The following is a 22,546-nucleotide window of genomic DNA, read 5'->3' as shown; positions in this document are numbered from 1 at the left end:
TTTCTGTTCTGGCCGCTCCGTGTCTTCAGAGCTCCATCAGAGCGGAAACGTTTCAGCCACAGATCATTGTGTTCAAACAGGTGGGAGAGCCGACAAGGTCAGGTGCACAAACATGTTTGCTCTAATTTCCCATCCCAAGTGTTTATGTGCCCTGAGCCATGTGCTGCTTGGTATGCAACCCCCTGGCTCCTCAGGTGTGATGTTACACTTACAATCAGGTCAAGCCGCATTCTGTGCCCCATATCAATGCAATCCCTCCTCCAATCAGATCCTGAGGTTGGGTGTGTGTGAACTGGATTTCATGCAGTGTTGTGTATGCATGCTGTGGTAAGCTAATAATCCACCGTCTCCAGCATGTCACCTACTTCTTCCTCTGTGGCCACTCCTCTGACTGACAGGAAGGCATTCTGTGTGTGTGTGTGTGTGTGCATGTGTGTGTATTTTTCTCTTGTCAGCTTCCGTATGTCCTCTCAGTAAACAAATGCTGGTATTTCTGGAATGACTCTCGCATTTCTCTAGAAGTATCTCAATTCCCGGCACTCATACAGAAACCATCTGAACTCTGCAGAGAGGCAGCTTCCACAGAAACGTTGAGAAAGAATTTAAAAAAAAGAAAAAAAAACAAAACTGGTGCTTATGCAAAGTTTTATACCTTCCATCACTTTTCTGCATTTTGAACTTTGCACATTTTATTAAACTGTAGCAAACAGATTCTGGTTGCTTCCCGCAACCAGAATCTGCAGCCTATGGTCTTCACCCACATTCCTCTGTGGTTCCCTGCGTTCTGACCCAGTTCCTCCAACAGAGGCTCCCTGTCTTCTGCTGACTGATGTCTCTGCCCACCCCCCAGGGCCCCTCAAGCCCCCCACTCCCACCCTCTGCCCCTCGTTGCCAGCATGTCAGCGGTCAGAGGGGAATGCCTCTTTTCACTGGGCTTATTTTTAGCCTCAAAGCTAAACTACTGTACAGCTCTAGCAATGAGGGACCTGAAAAGGCCTGACTCATGTGGCCATTGTCTTGTGACCCTGTGTGTGTGTGTGTGCATGCATGCGTGTGTGTGTGTGTGTGTGTGTAAAAGCTTTGTCCCTCCACACTGAGCTACAGGCACTAATAAGTTCTGGTTCTCTCTTTTTACAGCCTCAGAGGGTCTTCAGCTTCAGCTGCCTTTTTTTCCTTCCCTCTTTGCTATTTTTATCCAGTCAGCAGTAAATTTAGCTTGGATTGCATTAAAGGCGACGGCTGAAAAGAACATGTTGCCACAATCGCTCTGATCCTACACAGATTAGTTATTTTTGCTCCCTCTGCTTTGCCTTACAAAAGTATTCCAACCCTTTTCTGTTGCAGCTGCAACCTTTTAATGCACTTTACTTGAATTGTTTAACAAATCAAAATCTGGAGATTCTGGCGTGTTCTGCCCTCAGACGTCTCCTGATTCTTAAAAATCGTCTATTTGTGTTTAATCTAATTCCAGCTGTTCTGTGAAGACCATATTCTTCTGGAGCCACAACTGGCTTTTTGGACCTTTTACAAAGACCTTTAGTCGCTTTAGCTAAAAAAATAAAAGGAACCAGCCACTGTAATAAATATTGATGTGGTGGCAAATGCAGGTTTGAACAGTTTTGAATTATTATTTAAATTATTATTTGCAAATTGGAAATTCAATTTGCATTGAATTTCCAAAGAAGAATGAACCTGGAAGACCCAGTACTATGACAACTTAATGACAATTTCTTAGGTTTTAGGTTGGAATCAGGTTTTTTTTCATTATTATTTTACATCACTTTTAATCACACAGAAAAAGAAACTATCCATCCACTTTTTGCAAAATTTTATGTTTATCTTTATTTTAAATTCTATAAGTACAGATAAGATGGTTGTTCTTTATAGATTACGACAAATTTCCTATTTAAAATTCTAAGATGTATTTTTTCAACAACAACAACAAAAAAGCAAGTCTGGTGACATTTGTGGTTGTAAACAGTATTTTTCTGGCCGGCCTGAGAACGAAGTCTCTGTCTGGTTTGTGAAGGCAGGTGAGTTGACCTGCTGACAGGATGACCATCAGTCTGGAGGAGATGACAGAATCAGACCAAAGCCTTCAGAAAGTCCCATCTGCAGTTTGCCACGAGTTACAGTATTCAGGCAACAGCAAATGTGAGGAAGAAGGTGGTTCCTCTGGTCACACAAGATCAAAATGAAAAACAAGGTGGTGGCAGTATCATGCTGTGGGGATGCTTTATTGTATAAGGACCAAGGAGGCAGAATCAGCAGCCAGGTTATTGGTCAACTTGTTGCTCTTTTTCTGCGTTCTACATGCTGTCATTTTAGTTATGCAGGTTAACTAAAGAGAAGCTCAAGACCCGAGACCAACACATTCATGATGATCCAGCAGTTTCCTAGTTAAAGTCCAGAACTGACGGGGCTTGTTGCAGAAAAGAACGGGAAAAATTTGTAATCCAACAGGCAAAAACTAGGAAACATCCAAACGTAGCTGCAGCAAAAATGTTCTGCAAGGTCTAGTCAAAGGATCTGCAACTTTAAGTTTGTTTCCAACATAACGAAAAGGAAAGAAATTGATCTGAAAACATCCCCGATACAGTTCAGACACATTCTATTGCAGAAATGCAATAAGGAAGATAACTGCTTAACTAACACTTTATTATGTCTATATTCACAAACTTTGGTTCATTCTTTGTCAGTTTTAGCCAAATATCAAAGGAGCCACAGGCTGCAGACTGATGCACTTTACTTTTAAAATGCAAACAAATAAACCATGCATCTATTAGCTTCTATGCTACAGTTCTGGTTTATGTACTACAGTGCAGCGTCTCCTTAGTAACATCCTCATTTAAACAGATATTTTCGCTGTGTGCATTAGCATGCATGCTGCAGGAACTGTCAGATATCTGGCTGGTAAATCGCCAAGCGCTCTGACGCAACGACCTCGAAACAAGGCGTCATAAAAACATGCCCTGCTTCCTCCCAGCGCCGCGTATTACTGGAAATCAGTGAGGCAGAACAACCCTGAGAATCTTCTCTGTTTATTTCATTCAGTTTCACATGGCAGACTGCAGCCAAACTATGCACAATAAATAAAAGAAAAAATTATTAAATTAACAACATATACAAAAAAAAGAAGAAAAAAAAAAGAAAACACGGACAACTTGGAACATGTCGTCCTTAAGATAACAACAGGAGGAGAAAAGTTTCCCTTTTTCTTTCTTTTTTTTGGTTTTAAGTTAACAAAGTGACAATACTTTAAATAGTGTTAAATAAAAGCTGAAGAAACAGTTTCTGTTTGGTCGAACTGTCACAGGAACGGTGCCGACTCTCGGCGCGGTCCGGTTCCTGGAGTGTTGCCAGCTCTCCCCCCCCGTCCCGCTCCCTTCAGACACGTGCTCCCCACGCCGTGCGCTCACTCTGCTCACATGATGCTGCCGCTTCCTCGCAAAAACACTGCTCCTTTCTCGGCAGACAGAGAGAGAGGACTGCTGAGTCACTCTTCCTTGACCCTAGAGTTCACCCTGACGAAACGTTCACGTTTCCGTTGCTCTTTACAATTTTTGCCCCCCCCCCGTTGATTTCCTCCGCTGGGTGGTGTGTGAGAGGGGGGCAGCAGCAGCAGAAGGAGGGAGAGGAAGGAGAGAAAGGCTTTCCAATTAATGCAGGCGGGTGTTTTTTTGATATTGTTTTCGCCCCCGGACGCAAACGATTCTTGACGATATTCCGAACGGTTTCATCGGTCCGGCAGGTTGATGACCGGCACCCACTGATCCAGGCAGCGGCAGTCCCTGCAGAATCGGTTCACCTTGCTAAGCGCTGGGTCCTTCCACAGGGCCGACTGCGGGTTCTGCAAGTAGGAGAAAAGCAGTTAGATGCATGCTGGGGTTTGTTTTTTGAACACACGATTCAACAGACTTCCTCACAGTTCGGGGTGAGGAACGACACTTACCGTAACCAGGACGCAGTGCACATCCATGGGTTCCCCTCCCGGCTTCACCCCCCCTAGGATCTCGGCCAGACGCCTCATGTTGCCCACTCGCAGGATGTTGATGTCATTCTCGCAGCAGAACGCCTGGATCAAGGTGAAGTGGATCTGCAGAGCCACGTCCTCTTCATCGTCTGTAGCCAGCAGGCAGAGCACCACGTTGTCTGGATCCCTGCAGGCAGGAAAGCCACAAAAAAAATAAATGAAGGAGTGAGTGATCACCTTCCATTATGGATCTTTAAAAAGAGTGCGCACACACACTCACACATCAGGATGTGATAAACTTACACATTGAGGGACTTTGCAGCCTCGTACACCCCGACAGTGATGCAGCCCTGAGGCAAAGCGGAGTTCAGGACCTCCTCCAGGGCTTGGGCCACCGATTCCATCCTGGAGGGAAACGGGGAAACTGGGTTAAATGCTGCCAGCAGGCGCACGGTTAACTTCTTAGTAGTTGCTTAAGTTTGTTTGTTCATTTTAATGTGTGGCTGATGTCAGTCCGTGACGTGACGCTGCATGCAGGGTGGAACTGCTAATGCCCGAAGAGACACGCGAACAGAACCCGCGGCCAGGCTGTTCCAGCTGTGCTTCCAGAGCTACTTTGAAGCTAATGCTAACTAGCCAAACTGAAGCCGTAGCAAAACAGTTGGTGCAACGTAACAATGTTTAAAAGTTAGAAACTTCGACATAAAATAAACAATTTAGAAACTCAAAAGGACGAGAAATGCAAAAATGTTCGACGTGTAGTAAAAAGAACTGACCTTTCTACAGAGTTTTCTCCTCCGGTTTCTTCAAAAGTCATATTGCACATCCAGGCGGTTCGGTGTCCTACACAGTCCAGAGTGGATGGAGAGCTGCGGCTGACAGCGGTGCGATGCTCGCTGTTTGCCCGGTGAACTGAGTGTTCCCCGTAGTGAGACAATCTGTGAGCCCACAGCTCATTTACATGGAGGCCTCCCATTGGCTGTTGGTCCGGTAACATGCAAAATACACGGCCAGGTTTCAACCCGTTCAACCCGGGACCTGTGTAGAAACAGCGCCCCCTCGTGGGTGCAATTCAACAACATGTGATCGTAGGGAACTCGTGACCTTTAGACCTGTGATTGTCAGACTTTTACATTCAGTTACTTCACAGAAAAGATCAGCAGAAGTCAGAAGTTTTGGTTAATCACCAAACTCAACTTAAAATCTAAAAATGGCTGCCTTGCTGCTAAAATGTAATGGCAGCTGCAGTTAAAACTGTTCATTGACATTATATTATATTATAATATTATTATATCATTATTATTATTATGTATTTATTAAATTTGTTTTTTTTTATAACCCTCCTCATATATAACTGTTAGCAAATACAAGCAAAGGTTTTCTACATTTTGCACTTTTGATCAATGCAGAAACATGTTCACTAAATACTAAATGTATAGCAAATATGGCGGTGTGTGTAGGATGGATAGTGACAGTCAAAATAAACGAATCCATAAATACATAATTAAATTGTTAATTATGTGTAGTGAGAAATAATTCAAAGTTTAGCTAAAAGTTTAATCATTTACATGATACGCAATTAATTTATATGTCATTAAATCCCTAAAATGAAAAGTTACTGTAGAAGATAATTTTTTTTATAGATGTCCATCAAAGTTCAGGCGCCAGTCTTTATGAAGTCCAACAGGTCAGTATAAGCCCCGCCCAAAACCCCGCCCCTCGATGTTAATAGAAGGGTTAACAGATAAAATTATTTCTAGGTGATGCTGTTGGTACAGGAGTCATTAGCATCACCTGACGGTGTCTGCATGATATTATAGTGCAAACTCATCATATCTGTATATAATAAGTTTGCAAACTTATAATGCAAACTAATATAATATCCATATGTTAAATGTTTGCATTTTTATCATGTAATGACATTTGTAATACATTAATTGCCTTTTAAATTAAGACTGAGTTAAACATTTATTTATTTCATGGTTAAATAATGATTTATTTTTGTCCTTTTTAGTCTTTAAGTCTGGTGTTTACATTTAGAAACTAAATACGGCTCGGTTCAAAATTCAGCATAAACATCAACCAGCATTTGAGTTAGCTTGCTTCAGTTCCTGTTGGTCGAAATGCTCCACACTTCTCTTCTATAGGTGTGCCTAAAGCTCATCTACTGGCAGTAGGCGAGAAGAAGAACAGTTTGTTCACATCAATTCTTCTCACTTTCCCTAGAGGCGGGCTAACTATCACCACTCTCTCCTGCAAAGTTTACAGCAACAGGATCTAGTCATATATGGAATACGCACATTGAAATATTCCAGCCGTTCGCTTTAATTTATACTCTTCCGCCCTCTAGTGGAGAAAAGTTAAATGGACTTAAAGCTGTGCAGTTCTAACGCTTTCAGATCTGTTTTGAAGTCAGTTTCCATTTCTCCCATTCCCTGAAACGTTTACCATGGCTGACCTGAGACCAGCCCTCTCTGCGCCGCTCATTGTGACCGTCCCCTACACAACCTTCCTACCGACAACGTGGCAACAGTCAGAGTTTGCAAGTTGCCTCTTTTCCCCCAACCCAACAACATGAAGCCACTATCGAGGACCCGGTTTGTCCTGTACATCATGGAGAATGTGAGTGTATTTTTTTTTGTGTGTCTATAATCAACCAGAGGATGGATCTCAGCAGGAACAGCAGTCAGGGCGTGTTCCACTGTTTACCTAAAACTCCCTGAGAACCCTCATTGGATGCAAAGGATGAAGGGATTTTCATCGTTAGGGCAACCACACCCTGCTTTGATAATCTCTAATCTTTAAAACAAAATAATATTTTTCAAAATGAAAACTTTTTCCTTGAGTTTTGATCCTGTTTTATTCTCATTCGGACTGTTTCTGCCACTGCTGAATTGCACACGCAAATTCCTGTTTTGGGTCACAGTGTGTGAACTTTCTCCTCTCGTTATCAGACTGACTAGTTATCAGCTCATGTTGTGTGTTTCTGCTGAATGATGTGGCAGCTGTGGGTGTACTTTGCCTTCCTCTGACATGTCTGAGCTGTGAGTACTGCAGCAACACTTCACCACAATTCTTTTTTGTGAATGGTATTTTTTAAAGCAAGTCCAACTTTCTAGAACTCACTTTGTTCTTCTTACAAGGCATTAGAGTCTAGTCTTAGAGATGGACCAGAGGAGCCACCAGGTGCCTGATTCTGGCTGGCGCTCCCACAGAAAGAAAGACAAGGAGCATTACTCCAGGTCTGCTCAGCAGGAATGGGATCTGAACTATCCTGTGCCGGACCGACATTGGGGTCGTCCTGATGCTTGCTATATGAGCCACTTCACCAGCCCACCTGCCAGACCTCAGCTGCTTCCATACAACTCCCAGGAATATGCATATGGATATGGGTGGCAGGAGCATCACAGACCTCAGTCCAGGTCAGTTCTCTGTATACGTTACTGCAGGCAAACATTAAAAATATACAGAATGTTTTGGTTACTGCAGTGAACTCTTTGTATCTTGACATTCAGCAACAGTAGAAGGTGCAGTGTGCTAAGCAAATGACTGTTTCCTCTTTATGCCAATAGCAGCATTGTGCAGTTCTGTAAGACCTAAGATTATTAAGTTTTTTGTAGGCATGGCTATGACTACTCCTCTCAACACCACTGGGATTACCAAGACGGCTATGGCTATTATGACTACTACAGAGGCCACCATGCACAGCAAGGTATCTTGACGCAAAGCAACTCAAGATATTTAAAGTAGGGAGAGACAAGCAGTACTTTTCATGACAGACACCAAACCTGACCTGCTTCATTGTTAACAGTAATATATTATACATGATAAAGTGTTTCCCCTCCTTTCAGATTTCTGCTGTTTTGCCTTTCTTTGCAGCACTTCAAGTGTTTCAGATCATCAAACAAATTTTAATATTAGGCAAATATAACCTGTATGTGAAGCGGTAATGTCCCAGAGTGTATTATAAGCCTGGCGGGCCACCAGGTTTTACTTGCCCCCCACCATGTTTGTTTATTTTAAACAGTTTTTTATACTCTAGTAACAGTGACAGTAAACATAGACTGAGCTTTGTAGTTGACTCGTTGAACTGGGTGTGAGGGGATGCTCATCATTTGTGCTCTCCCTGCACCTGCCCTTTGGCCGCACACAACATTATTTCCAAATTATGACGCCTGCTTGTGCACCTCCAAATCTTTGCAACTTTTAAAATTTTTTCTGATGGAAATATTAAGTTAACATCTGGTTGTTCCATATTTAATCAGCTACAATTACCATCAAGGTCTTGCAATAACTGGCACTAAGTCTTCTATGTCACTTTTTGAAACACTTTTGTTTCCAGAATTTTTTTAATCCAGCTATGTTAGAGGAGTTTAACAATTAAACAAAAATGCAAACTTTGACTACGCCATTTTAAAGGCTTTATTTTGTTGTTTGAACCATTTAGATGTAAAAAGGATGTTGTTAGACAGGCTGTGTTGAAGTAATTTGTTGGTTATACATGCCAGAAAGTAATTGAACCTGAGTGTGGCAAGTGATTTTGTATTTATCCAGGTTTTCCCTTTATCCTTCTTACATATGTTTGATGACCTGAATTGGTTAAGGCATTGTATCAGTTTGAAATTTAGTAAATTCATATCGCTGGGGGAAAACACATTTCCATTATGACATAGTCTACATTTGTATTATGATTTTATCCCGGTTACCTCACTTCCTGTTGATGTTTGGAAGATGGCAGTCTCTGTTTTCTAACATTTAAATGTTTTCGTAGCAGTTTCCACAAGTCAGCCTCTCATGTTTCTAAAGACATACTAAACATGCCACATGCAGCTACAGGATATAATGAAAACATCTCTATCCTACTGATGATATCTATGCAAAGCACATAGCTGAAATGCTAGGCTAACATTAGCAAGATTACTTTCTTCTAGCAGGACTTTTTGATAATATGATTTGTAAACTCTTCCAGTGTGATTCCAGTGATCAGGTACAGATGGAACCATTTTAGAAAATCCTCCTTAATGTTTTGGCTAGGACTTTGCTTTCTGTATTTGTCTTTCTAACAAGGACAGCTGTCTTGGCACATGACACATATATGGTAAACCTGAACAGCAAATACAGGCTTACAGCCAAAGTTAGCAAAAACCCAAATTTGTTAGATTAACACCCTCTCTTCCAGTTTTGCAAGTAGTGTAGATGCCAACAGACTTTGAATTTTAAACATTGATCAACAAAGTACTAGCTTAGATGAACAGATAATACACAGTATATTGGGAGTTGAGTTTAGAGACTCTGTTTGGAAATGCCTTGATCGGGACTATACTTGGAATTGGATTGGCTTGACCTATTTCTAAGACATCTGGTTAGATGTAAAACGATATGTTCTACTTATTTAGATGGTGTACAGTGGGGTCCCCAAGAATCATGGCAAACCAGTCAGCACCCTGACAGGACCCATATGCAGGGACATGGAGCGAGCCTCAATTCAGAGGAGCACAGGTGAGCCACAGAACAAATTTTTCATTTAACTGCATCAACAGGGTTTTGTATTGTACAATGGCTCTGTTCAGATTTTTGGGGCCGCAATAAATCATTTCCAGATTCTTCACACCTTTGATATGACACAGATTTTGAGCTCAACTGAAAACTATGCAAACCTGTCATCAGCTATAGAGAATTTAACAACCTGAAATATAGAAAGGGAACAGAACAGATAACTCCTTAGAGCCAATCTGCTACCAAGCATCCACTTTGCTTTTTTAGTGACCAAGTAGCATTGGTCATTTATTGTACAATGTTGTGCATCAAGCCACATCCTAGACAGTGTACTAGTTGGGACATGTTGAGAGTGTGAGGTTAGGGAGATTTAATTCATCATCAGACCAACATAAGTAATACAAGCCAAACAACCATGGGTAGTTTGACCTCACCTGAGTTTTCATGTCCTTGAACTTAAAGATTCTTCCATTCATGGTGTTTGATACCTTAGATCTGCCTAATTGCTGTGTTGATGGCAAAGTGGAGAGGTTGATGTTTGGAAAGTGACCGTAATGGGATAACTGGTTGCCATACTTCCCCTCTGATGCCACATTAGGGTTTCTTGTGGTTCAGATTAGAAGAGATGTGCTAGCTGGATTGTTATTTTAGTAAAATGATAATGGATTAAAGTCAGATTTTCCTTCTTTCAGATATGACCAGAGGAAGGACATCTCCCAGCATTACCTCAGTGATTATGAAGCTAACCCTTCCAGAGACAATGAGGAGATTTTCTCTTATCACCCCGGGACTCTAGAGAGTTCCAAAACCTCAGGCCTGTCTTCCAGCAGCTATGAGCTGAGTCAGTACATGAACGGATCTGATGTCTGTGAAACAGACATGCCTCCTGTCCTCAGCTCTGACAGAGGTAAGTGCTCGTATCATCACACCCCTTCAATCCATCTTGTCACACCAATTCTACAACAGCTCCATTGGCTTCCCATCTCATATTGCATCAGCTCTAAAATACTCTTTCTTACTTTCAAGGGTGTCCACAACCTCGCCCCTCCATATCTTTTGCACCTCCTTCACATTGCTACACCCATCCTCCTGATCCACATCTCCAAGTCATCTCACTGAATGCCATAGTAACAGCCTGTCTTGTTACTATGGCATTCAGCCGTTCTGCTCCCAAACTCACTCCCACCTGATCTCCGTAACATAGACTCTTTGCCACACTTCAAATCCAAACTCAAAACCTATGTTTCAAGTAGCCTATGCCCTTCGGTTGCATCTTAAATCTTAAGATGTCATGTTCTGCTTCCTACCTGATTAGAGCACCCAGCAGCATGTCAGACCTCGGCTCCTCTGAAGTATTCAGTCCCTCACGCGATGGTGAGCTTCGGGCCCGCGGGCCAGCTCATCCGGGTCACTCCAGGCCCATCAGCACAGGAGAAATCCAATCCGCTGGAAATCCACAGTTTGGAAGTAAGTTCAAAATGAATCAGTGTAGAAATGCAGGATATTTTAATTTGGATTAATAACGTGGGATACTGAAGAAATATCATCTCTCCATCTGGACAGCTCATACTGAGTGAGACGCAGGAACAGCAGGAGATGAGAAACTTCCCAGGGCCTTTAACTCGGTACTGCTTTGTTACTTGCACGCATGATGATGCCTACTGCAGAATATGTCATCAGAAATAAATCTGAAAAATGATTTGCTTTGAAAATGTCTCTGCGTATTTCACTAGGGAAGATTTGCATAAAGTGGATGCAATAGACTTTGCTCATCAAAAGGCAGGAGCCTGCATGCGAGATGGCCTGCTGCCAGATAGGAGCTCTGCTGCCCTCTTGTGGAACCTTCTGATACTTCTCTGCAGACAGAATGGAGTAAGTGTGCGCTTCATAAAGCAGTCAAAGTTGAGATTACAATTTCCACACCACCTCACATGTGAATATATATTCTAATACTTCCAGCAAATAGTTGGCTCAGATATCACTGAGCTCCTGATGCAGGATTCCCATTCAGATGGAAGCTGGAAGCCAGATGTTCCCACGCTCATCGACTTCGACGAGCATCCAGCCGCCGAAGCGCCGCCTGCAGGCGGAGACGATCTGCTCACAGGAGATCCCAGCAGCTCTGGTGCAGAGCGACCAGAGAGGGCGCTGCAGAGCTACACTCAGCTGCTGCTGGCTGGAAGGAAGAAGGTTCAGTCATTTTCTTACCAACTGTAGTCTGACGTCTAAGTTTTTACTTTTATTTTTATTTACATGTTTGACTTGTAGAGAACAGAGTGGTTATCATTTTCCACTGCCTTGATCTTGCCTTTGATTTTCAGTGGTAAATAAATCTGGACTGCTTGCTGTGCAAAGCAAAGTTATTTTAAATTATCGAGGAAACCAGGGTTGCATCTGCTTCATTGGTGTCATTAATGATGCTTGGAGCAAACGTCTTACATAAATCATATTGAAACGTATCTTCTTTGTGCCACAAAGCCCTTGTTTATCCTGGGTCACCATGCATGCTGAAGTTTTGAAAAATACCTGGGTCTAACATAAAGAAAAGGAATGAGATCTCTGAACTATTTTGATGTACGTTCTGATCGTGTGTCTGCACAGTGTTCTGCTGCGTCAAGTACAAGTACTATACTTCTCTGTTTTTTGGGGGGTTTTTTCTGTCATGATTCAGTGGCTCTGTCAGTGCTCTGTGGATGCTCCCCCCCAAGTCTTGAGATTAGTAGCTTGACTGAATCGATCAGCTATTAAATTATGAGTTTCACTTTCAGTTTCCAACATCAGGAAACTGAATGTGAGTGCAGCATCTGGACAGCATCATGTGAGATTTTTGTAGTTGCATTGATTTTGCAGTACATGTGTGCGATGTGCATAGCGGCCTCCTGAGGAACGTTTTTTTGACATGTTAGTTGTGTTCCACTGCCATTACCTAAATAATCACTTAGGTGGAGAAGTGATTATTGGGAGTGTTATTTTCCTACAGCATCATGTCCACCAATGCTGTGGGAATGAAAGGCTAATACATTCTGTTCATCCCAAGCTCATGTCTGCTGAGCTCATTTTACAAGCTACGTCTCAGTGAAACGCTGGTAAATCAGTTGTTTAAGGTTTAATAGAGAAGCCATGTTGTGATGAATCCCTGAAGGTGGAGTTTCAGAAAGAGCAGGAGTTTTTAAAGAGACAGAGGCCCAATTTCAAAGTCAATTAAAAAGTTAAATTTCTCTTCAGTTATATTTAATATATTTATCGTTTTTAACTGTCTGTGCCATTTTACAGCACACTGTGCATACTGAGCCTTTAAAGTGGGTTTTATAGCACATAACTAATTATTTTTGGCTCGTTGTATTTCTCTCACTTTCCCCATGTGGTCAGCAGGAGGCCTTGGACTCTGCCATGTCCAGCGGTCTGTGGGGGCATGCACTTTTTCTGGCCAGCAAGATGGGCAGCAGATCATATACCACAGTACTGAACAGGTGAGAAATGCCAAGACCTTTGAAACGGGATAGCTCTTGAAATCGGATTACATTTAAGTGCAGAAGTGATAATTTGTTCAAAAAGTCTTCCTGTGCCACAGCCTTAATGTGTCTGCCTTAACACAACAGTAACTGGTGTGTATTTTTATCAGGACTCGGTTCTGGTCCAGACTTTAATGTAGCAAACACTGCAGGAAAACTGAATGCAGAAAGTCTCATTGTTTCTGCCCAGCCCAGCAGGCAGACTGGTGTCGTCCAATTAGAAGAAGGCACATTTTATTAACAAAACTTTTTAAAAATTTAAAAATGTTTTAATCTACAGGTATGCATTCATTTTGATATGGCCATTTATGTTGAGTCAAAATTTCGATAAATTTTTCAGGCAGTTAGAATATACTTATGTCAGTTTAGAACCAAAATCTTTAGTTGATTTTTGTATTGAGATTTGTTAAAATTACTTTGGCAACCTTTAGACACCTTCAATTAATTTCAGAGATGAAGAACACATCCAGGGATGGGAGGCTGTGGTGGAGACATTTTTTTGTTTGTCAAATATTTTACACTAATTTATTGAACCACTTTTTGAACTTGTAAGATTCATCTAGGTTGCAAGAATTTTTTTAGTTATTGTTTTGTCTGTACCTTTTTGCTAGAAATATGTATTTCAAACAATCAAGTCGGAAGTTTGTTCAAGAAACAAACCATGTGTTTGTCTCCCGCGGCCCTCCCTGGACTGTGACAGATTTAATGTAATCTAGTCCGCTTTTTTCAGACTATTTTTAAAATCAGCAGCATATTACACAACAGCATGTGTTGGGTAGCCAGAGGAGGAATGTGTGGGGTGGGGGTCGTCAGATGACCAGCATGATTAAGATCTGTGAGTGACAGGAGGGCCAGAGTCTGAGCTGTCAGGGTGAACTGTATAAACCCTCCAAAGTCAGGAAAGAAGGGATGATGTTTAAATAGGTTAGTTCCTACTTCAGACTGTGAAAACTGACACCAAGTGCTGCTGCTGCTCTGGGTTATGATGTGAAATGACACAAAAATGCTGTGTTGGCAGGTTTACAAGCCAGCTAGTAGCAAATGATCCCCTCCAGACTCTCTTCCAGCTTCTGTCTGGGAGAATCCCAGCTGCATCTGTGGTAAAATATTGCAATAAAATGATCACATGTCCCACTCATGAATACTTTATGAAGCCCCAGCAACGGCATTAATGATGGTGTTCCTTATCTAGTGCTGTGGGAATGAAAAGTGGGGCGACTGGCGGCCCCATCTGGCTGTGATGCTCTCCAACGAGACAGGAAGTGGTGCCGTACAGCAGAAGGCCATCCTCACCATGGGGGACTCACTCGGTATAGAAACACCGACTCACTGACAGGTGGTTCTACACAAACACACACACTGATTTGTGGAGTTGCTGTTCCCCCTGCAGCCTCCAGGGGCCTGACGCATGCGGCCCATGTGTGTTACCTGACGGGCGCCGCTTCCTTTGGCCTGTTTCCACAGAAGGCAGAGAGACTCGTGCTTCTAGGCAGCAGCCACAGGTGAGCTGTGCTTCAGACTTCCAGGCACATAGAGGGATTTTACAGCATAATCAAATCAAATAACTATTATCTTTAGTTGCTATAAAAATGCTGCACAGATCAAATATGACTTAAAAGGAATTCTACTAAATGATTTAACGCCTTGAAATTGGGCCTGTGTGTCTTTAAAAACTCCTGCTCTTTCTGAGACTCCGCCTTCAGGAAGTCATCACAACATATCTCCTCTCTTAACCCTTTTACAATGTTTTTACCACCGTTGCAAAATAGCTCCTATAATGAGCTCAATAGATGAGCAGTTCCACCAGTTGTTTGCTAATTGCTGCTGGCTAGTCTGAAGGAGCTGAGTGGCGGAGTCACAGAGGAGAGTTGCTCTAAGAGGCTGAGGCTCTGCCTCTTAGCTTCAAAGGCGGAGCTAGGTCCACCCAGTTGTACAGCTGAATGGTTGCCATGGGAGATTATAGGATTTCTCAAACACGAATGAAAAATATCAAGGCAACACTCCAGGTATGTTTTTGATGAGGGAATAACATTATAACAAGTTGATTTTACATCGTACTGCCCGTGTAAAGGGAGAATAAAACATATACTCAGTAAGGAGCACTGGTGCATGGAAGCAAAATTAAAGGATCTCACTAGATCTTGAATGTCCAAAGGTCTTAGGTGGGCCTCCCCATTTGTTTGATGACAGTTCATGTTTTCATGGGTAAAGAAACGTAATTTTTTTAAACTGCTATATTTCTTTCACACACTACTGTCCTCTCTTTTAGGCAGCCTTTTGGAAACTTTGCGTCAAACTCTGCCATCCAGTGCACTGAGCTATACGAGTACTGTCAGACGCTCGGAGGGAAGTCATTTTCAATCCCATCGTTTCAGGTAGCTCACACCTACTGCACCTTTAACTAGAACTTTAACAAGAATAAATTTAAAGTCATCTCAGGGTTATCCTGCTCTGTGATCAGGTGTATAAGTTCCTGTATGCCAGTCGGCTGTTGGACTGTGGGCTTTCGCCCCAGGCCTTCCATTACTGTGAGGTGGTAGGGCAGGCCGTGCTCAGGCAGCAGGAGCCTCACTATGTGCTGATGGAGGAGCTTATTAAGGTATACACACTTAATGCAATATGGTTTACATGTCTAATCCATCCTATCAACGTTTTGCATCTAGTAGAGTCTGCATATGCAGTGTGTGTGTGTGTGTGTGTTTTCCCCTGCAGCTATCAGATAGACTGAGGTTCTCTGAGGGTCAGTACAGTGAAGCTGGGTTTACTGCAGTAGAACAGGAACCAGAGTGGCTTAAACACCTTCGGACACGACACCAACGCTTACAGGTGATCAGTCCGTTCATTTCACATCATGCTGACCAAGGGTAGGTCTGTGAAGAAAGACATCTGGCCTTATTTCTAAACGTTATAGAATTCAGACACCGTAAGGAAGGCAACTTTATTACGAGTTTTAAGTCCAATTTGTAATCAGAAGTAGATGGATTGCTGATGTTTCTAAGAATGATTTTGGACTTATTAATATCCAGTAAAAATGCTTTATTCTTTAATGTCAATTTAAGTCAAGTTGTTTATTTATATGGCCCATTTCAACAACAAGGCAGTTCAAAGCAGGGTTACGATAGTTTTGGGTTGTTCATTATTCATCACCCATCTGTCTAGCTAGCAAGCTGTCTATCAAGCTATCCACTTAGCTACCTACCTATCTATCTGGCTACTTAGCTAGTTAGCTATCTGTCCAACTAGCTATCATCAAAAGGTGCTTTTCACATAGTGGAAAGACAATAATGTTGCCTTTTCTGCCTGTAAAGATTTATGTAATAGGTTTTGTGTTATTTTTACTTTTTTTTTTTAGCAGTATAGTTTTTGCTTGGGCTGCTGTCCTTAACCAGAACATTTGGTGGTTTCTACATGCTGTATGATAACAAATAACCCTTCTAAATTAGTTGTCTCCACATATTGAATGGCTTGCCAAGAAATTTTGCTCTGAGATTCTTCGCACGTCAGGTTGGGCTAAATGAAGGACCGACGGGGTTTTATTTAGCATCTGATCAAATTTACAATCTGACCACTCACAGTGTTATGATCAAATGCCTGAAACACCAGTCACATTTCCTTTAACGTCTCACATATGACCTTCACTTAATAAGTTAAATAATATTTAGTATCATTTTTAGGATTTCTTACCAGGCTGAAATTTTTCACAGTGCAGCTTTAAAGAACTGCTAAGATAGCTGTATTAAAGGTTTACTCCCCATTAGACCTTTAAGATGTGCGAATAGTCTGATGATAACATTTATTGTTCTCAGATGGGGATTTATGATGGTATTGATATAAATCAAGCAGGTCCTGCAAACCATGCCCTGGCCTACGAGAACAGCCAACTGGACCCGGGTAAGTTTTTCTTCAAATGTTGCCTGTGAGGTTTTCTACTACTAAGCAGTTTTATACACTTCAAAAACTAGATCACTTGTTCTCACTGTCTGGCACTGAATCAGACTGAATGTTTTTTGTTTTAGCCAGAATTATTTCTATGAGATAAATTCAGAGTTTCTATGAATTCACTAGTATATGCATTAGTGTTTGGTAGAATTGTCATTTTAACTGCAACAACCACACAGCATGATGCTGCCACTCCAATACTTCATAGTTGGGAAGTATGAGGTATACGTTTCCCCTCTTTTTTTCAGAAATAACAATGAAAATAATAGTCAAATTTAGTTTTATCGGACCACAGGACATGCATTATCGAATTGCCAATAGATATATAAACATGAAATCCTTAAAAAAAAGGTTGTTCTTTAAAAACTACAACAGATTTTCTGTAGTAGGTACTTATAATTTTCAAATAGTTATGTAATGTTTGCAGCTCCAAATGAGTTTTATTTAACGAGGTTGAGGGCAAAAATGGCTTTTTGGGTTATAAAGGTGGAAAATGCTTGATTTAAAGTTTCCCAAATTATTTGACAAAACAGCACTATATTCAGATTTCCTAACTTGAAGAAAGTGAAAAAATATATATGTACGGTATATATTTCTCTAGTTATTCTGTCGTTTAGCAAACTTCTCTAAGAAATCCAAAGTGACCTACAAACTTCAAGGTTTTGTCTGATTTAAATGTCTGTCTTTGTATAACAGATATGAAAACATCTAGTTTGAAATGTATTTCTTACATATTTGGTACAAAAATCCATTTATCTATTTCTCTGTACAGAATCTGATCTGGAAGATTTAAGTTGTCCCAACCAGAATCCGGAGCCTGAGTTTCTCTATTTCCAAAGCTCTGAGCATCAGGACAGCCTCATTCATGGGAGTGGAGAGGAAACGCAGGAAATGATGTCAAACACTGACACAGAAACAGAGCAGAGGTAGAGAACTGTTAGTAGGACTGTAAATCACTCAGGTTGGTTCATACATGGCAGCTCAGTTCTGACCGGCTCTGCTTTTCTCTGCCTGTTACTCTGTCAAGGCCTCATGCCGATGCTCCCTCCATGCCAACAATAGCAGTTCATGCTCCCTCTGCCCCCACCTGCCAAAACTTCAGTCATCATTACACGGATGGTGTTGAAGTCAGGAGTTCCATGCCATATTGTCCTCTGAGTAATGTTTCTCTGGCAGCTGATGGTGAGGATCTCCTGCCAAACGTCATTCATTCCTGTCTCTGTTCAGACATTCACATCCTGTTAGCCGTCGGCTCTCCTCTCAACTACTTTGTTTTCATCTCCAGAGGCAGACTCGTCTTCCGGGGCCGGGACGGTGAGAGGTTTCTTCGTAGTCATTATCTGTTTATGACAGCGGAGAAATTGTGAATTTATTTCAGAAACCAACTCTTTGTTTTCTGTTGGAAATAAATAATCAGATGCTTGAGGTTAGCTTCGGTCATAATCAAAGCCAGCGGGTCGTCACTGGCGCTGTGGAGGAGCCTGAGGGGCCCAAAGAGGTTCCTAAACAGGTATGGTGCTTAGAGCTGCTACACCAGCTGTGTTTCCATTACTAAAGTGCCCAAATGTTTGTCTTTATTCTGGACTATATGAGATGCAATCGTTATGTTTTCATTAAATAAAAAAAATTAAATTAAAATCACACATTGTTCATGTGATGAATCATTACAGTTACAGATGCAAACAATAACATAAAATATATTCATAATTCAGCCATGGAGCTAGTGCTCATCATCGATCAGTCAATCAGAGGAAACATCAGCGTCTTATTCAGGCGTTGGAGCAACAAGCCCCGCCTACTTGGGAGCGACTACATATGCTGTTTTTTGGGGAAATTGTAGTTGGCGATTTTATAGAAGAGTTAAAATATTCAACATGCATCAAAAACACCAAACGTTTTATGAAGTGTGATGCTGTGAGAGCTCTGGTGGGGTCAGCTGTACTTTGTCTGAAAAGAACACAAGCAAACCATTGTGCTCCTACTACTTCCTGTCGTCTTCTTTGTGGTTTTTGCCAGTAGTAACATCCGGTTATTGGTTGTTTCACTTGTGTGATGCAAAAAAAAGTGTATCCATTTTTATTTTGCAAAATACAATTAACTTGATATCGCCGTAAAACTTTGTCCTAGGGCAAAAAACCTTTCATGGAAAAAACTGAGTTTTTGTTTTTGGAAATTGCTACATTTCCATTTGGCAAATTTATTTTTGCAATTTCAAATTGCATATTTTTATGGTTAATGGAAGTGCAGCTCCTGCCAGCTGACAGGAGGTGACATGCATGGATTCAGTCTTTGTTCTGTGCACACAGAGCACCAAGGCTGGGTGGTTCAGTGGCTGGTTCAAATCCAAACCAAAAGAGGTCCAGGAAAATCCAGAGAAAGACATCCCAGCTCAGACGGTGAGATGTCAACAGGTGGAAAACATGATGGATTTCATTAGTTTGTTGAAATTAGGCTTATATTAACATGTTGATCTGTAGGACCAGCTCCCAGCTGCTGGCCACCACCCTCCTCCTCCACCTGCTGCTCTCCCTGCTGCCACATGTCCAGCATCCCCGGTTGGGATAAATCCTTTCACAAGGAGAGCAGGTGAGTCATGAGACAAATAAAAGAATAGTTTTCCTGTGTAAAAGTGTTGACCAGCTCTCTGTATTGGGACATACAGTTTCCTGCTAAAGCTCTCATCAAATTAAAACCACAAATTTTAATGTATTTAAAATTTCTTTTGTGATCTCCAAAAGATCTGTGATAAGGAGAAGAGGCAAGGAATTCCCAACGCCTATAAAGTGCATTCACACCGGCCCAGCTTAGTCTGCTTTAATCAGACTCTAGTTTGTTTGCCTAGAAAGTCTTTTTTGGGGGGAGAGATGTAAATATTTCCTAATCAAACCAAAATGAGCTTTGATTTGGTCCGCCAACAAACCTCCTCAGTTCAGTTGAAATAACTTTGGTGCATTTTGACTAAATGTGGATGCAAGAAGACCGGAGACTGCTTCAAAAGCAGGAAGTGGACTACAGCATAGAGCATTCTGGGCAAATACAAAGAAAACAAAACGTCTAGCGCTAGCAGGAGAAATGTCTTGTTGTCTTCTAGACAAAATAAAACTTCTGCAATTGCTAAAATCTCACGCCACTCTATTTTTGTTCACATTTTTCAAAGGATGAAGTTGGGCTCATTGTCTTCTTCTGAGGTTTTTGTGTTGTCTCCTTCAGTAGTTCTGGGTGCAGCGCCACCACAGGCAAGTGGTGGAACAGGTTTTCCAAATCGCAGCAGCTGAAAATTCAACAAATGTTAGAATTTTGGTCCCTAATTACAAATGATTCTACCGAAATGTCAGATGTGGAAACACCTATAAAAGGCTTGCAGCTGCAGCAAAAGGTGGCAGGGATTCAGGTGCCAAGTAAAAATGGACGCCGCATTTTCCAGATTTGTGTTGGTAAAAAAGTTGCATCCCATGTTCTTTTTTACTCCTACTTCATTCTGTCACTGCTCTTTGCTGGTCCATTACTTGACATCCCAATGAAATGCACTGAGGTTTGTGGTTGTGGCTTGTTATATAAAGCAGCGCGTTTTACCTCTACCAGTCGGATGCTGTTAGATTAAACACTGTTCACATCTTCATAAGAAGTTCCGCACACCTTCCTTCCTAAAGAAAAACAAAAAATAGACAGTCCTGAATCGAAGAACGTTGGATAAGGGTTAAACGTCATTTAACCCTTATTTACGGTTGTAAACGTGTTTTTTTTGTAAACCTTCATATTTTCCTCACAGGCCTGCAGCCAAGGTAGTAAAAGCTGCATAACTCCATCAAAGGTAAAGCATTAACACATTTTGCTCCACAAATTATCAAAAAGAGTCAGTTTTGATTACATGTCTTTATGTTTGCAGAACGGTTGATTACACTTAAATCGAAGTGAGGACTTTGTGCACATATACCGCCACCAGGAAGAACTGTATACTGCTTGCTTGCACAGATGATTCTTCCATTGGGGTTCTGTTTCAGACCCTTACAGAGGACTCGCCATCATGTTCCGTGCATGGAACAGAAATACTCGCAACTCAAATAGCAGCGGCTGTGACAGCCAAGGTATGCTTCCTGAGAGCTGACTGTGGGGAAATAACCGGGGTGGTGGCAGTGCAGGACAGCATCTCTGACCCCAGTGACTACAGCATAGAAGTGACTGGAATCAGCTTTTCTCTACTTGAGGTAATCTTTAGCCATTCTGACTCTCTTAAGGATTTGATGTAAACGGAGGCAGTGTCGTTTTCTTTATTGTAATTGCTAAATGCACAAACTGCGCTTCCTCGTGTCTCATAACACGAGGTGTGCGTGTGTGTGTGTGTGTGTGTGTGTGTGTGTATATATATATGGACGTGGGGGTTCTATGTAAAGGGAGACCTCTGCCAGGCTATCAATCCATAGCGCTTCTGCTCATACCCTCCCACCCCCAAAAACATTTATAGAGCCAAACTGTTTATGAAATGTTCATGTGAGGAAGGTTTATCTTAGTTATCTACTAAATGTCTGTAGAACTGCATTTACTTTGAGGATCACCTGTTTTGTTACTTTGTCATCTTGTAAACACATCTGTATATATTTAAGATGTTTTAAGTTAAGCAGTCAGGTTTTGCTTTTAAAGTATATTAACGCCTTCTACATATCAGTTACATGACAATTATCTGTTTCTGTTTCAATGACACTGAAACATTAAAACATTAACAAACCTGTATGTGCTGTTTTCTGTCATACAGTCATGGTGAATAAATAACAGACGGGTCTGAGCTCAGAAATAACAATAATGCCAAGCAGGCCTCTCACTTTGCACAGGCCTGGTGACAACACGGCAGGTGCCGGCTCCTTTTTCCTGTTCGTCTGCAGAAGCCATGTGTGATTGGTCAGGGAATGCAACACACACAAACAGCAGACATGTCACCATCTGCCTGTAATGTGTCACAGCATAAGCAACTTAGAACATGGAATGGATTTATGGAGTAGCTTTTCAAACAGCCTCTGGAGTGTCAAAGAATTATAATTAGGCCACTAGGGATAAATGCATTTTCCCTAACATAATTAATTAAGTTCTGTATATAAATAGTGAATTGGGTGTAGTTTCAGGAACATCACAAACTCTTCTTTGATATTTTTTATTACATTCTGATTGCTTAAGTAAAATGAAGACACAATATGATAGAAGGCAAAATTTACCAGATGATAAAGTGTGAACAGTAAATTTTTAATACGCTGCATTTGAAACAGCATGGCTGAATTATAACACTGAGATTTAGACAAAATGGAATCAATTATATTCTTATTTCTGCTTGTAAAATGAATGGCTTGTAAGCAACAGTTAATGGTAGCATTGACACAACATTTTGCAAAACATTACCGATACTTCATCAGACAACCCAACTGCTCCAGAAAGAGTTGTGCGTATTATCAGTTACACGTGGATTCTCACATTAATAACAGCCTAACACGTCCGTTAGCGGTTTCACATCACTGCCAGCTCCAATATCAGAGCTGTGTTGGTGGAAATTTTTAGCCCTGAAATGAACCCACCCCCACCGGGGGAGGAGTGTGTAAGATTTAAATTTTTATCTATTTGTAATTATAAATACAGTCTAATT

The 22,546-nt window shown here is 41.5% G+C and overlaps 2 protein-coding genes across 4 annotated transcripts; one reads left to right on the top strand and one right to left on the bottom strand.

Annotated features, from left to right (window-relative positions):
• Positions 1-3,025: 3,025 nt before the first annotated feature.
• gadd45ab (growth arrest and DNA-damage-inducible, alpha, b) lies at positions 3,026-6,460 on the bottom strand. Its single transcript, XM_044129924.1, is given in 5 exon segments — positions 3,026-3,850; positions 3,953-4,160; positions 4,277-4,378; positions 4,750-5,085; positions 6,432-6,460. Coding segments are annotated over 5 exon segments (789 nt in total). The 3' UTR covers positions 3,026-3,736.
• A 20-nt stretch (positions 6,461-6,480) lies between these two features.
• sec16b (SEC16 homolog B, endoplasmic reticulum export factor) lies at positions 6,481-21,749 on the top strand. 3 transcript variants are annotated; one of them, XM_044128546.1, is made up of 26 exons: positions 6,481-6,595; positions 6,928-7,017; positions 7,117-7,395; positions 7,594-7,685; positions 9,370-9,472; positions 10,162-10,376; positions 10,785-10,936; positions 11,033-11,094; positions 11,203-11,341; positions 11,429-11,659; positions 12,842-12,939; positions 14,000-14,081; positions 14,174-14,291; positions 14,372-14,483; positions 15,251-15,356; positions 15,443-15,580; positions 15,694-15,807; positions 16,788-16,872; positions 17,693-17,846; positions 17,948-18,102; positions 18,206-18,234; positions 18,338-18,430; positions 19,227-19,316; positions 19,398-19,506; positions 20,690-20,731; positions 20,807-21,749. In XM_044128546.1, the coding sequence occupies exons 3-25, from the start codon at positions 7,139-7,141 to the stop codon at positions 20,704-20,706; spliced, it is 2,751 nt and encodes a 916-aa protein (XP_043984481.1). In that variant the 5' UTR covers positions 6,481-6,595; positions 6,928-7,017; positions 7,117-7,138; the 3' UTR covers positions 20,707-20,731; positions 20,807-21,749. The 3 variants fall into 3 exon arrangements, with proteins under 3 accessions (XP_043984481.1, XP_043984482.1, XP_043984480.1); XM_044128547.1 differs by having other exon boundaries at positions 6,492-6,595; positions 6,979-7,017; XM_044128545.1 differs by having other exon boundaries at positions 6,494-7,017.
• The last annotated feature ends 797 nt before the right edge of the window (positions 21,750-22,546 follow it).

The sequence above is a fragment of the Gambusia affinis genome, linkage group LG10 (genome assembly GCF_019740435.1).
Source record: "Gambusia affinis linkage group LG10, SWU_Gaff_1.0, whole genome shotgun sequence".
NCBI lineage: Eukaryota > Metazoa > Chordata > Actinopteri > Cyprinodontiformes > Poeciliidae > Gambusia > Gambusia affinis.
The sequence above is the reverse complement of the archived record's forward strand: the minus strand, read 5'-3'. Positions and strand labels throughout refer to the sequence as shown.

What these genes read in the sequence shown, in the direction of transcription:
- sec16b (XM_044128546.1), top strand. Translation starts at nt 7,139, where the DNA reads ATGGACCAGAGGAGCCACCAGGTGCCTGATTCTGGCTGGCGCTCCCAC. An exon ending in TGCTGGCTGGAAGGAAGAAG is followed by an intron (nt 11,660 to 12,841) that starts GTTCAGTCATTT and finishes TGTGGTCAGCAG; the next exon opens with GAGGCCTTGGACTCTGCCAT. An exon ending in GAATCCCAGCTGCATCTGTG is followed by an intron (nt 14,082 to 14,173) that starts GTAAAATATTGC and finishes TTCCTTATCTAG; the next exon opens with TGCTGTGGGAATGAAAAGTG.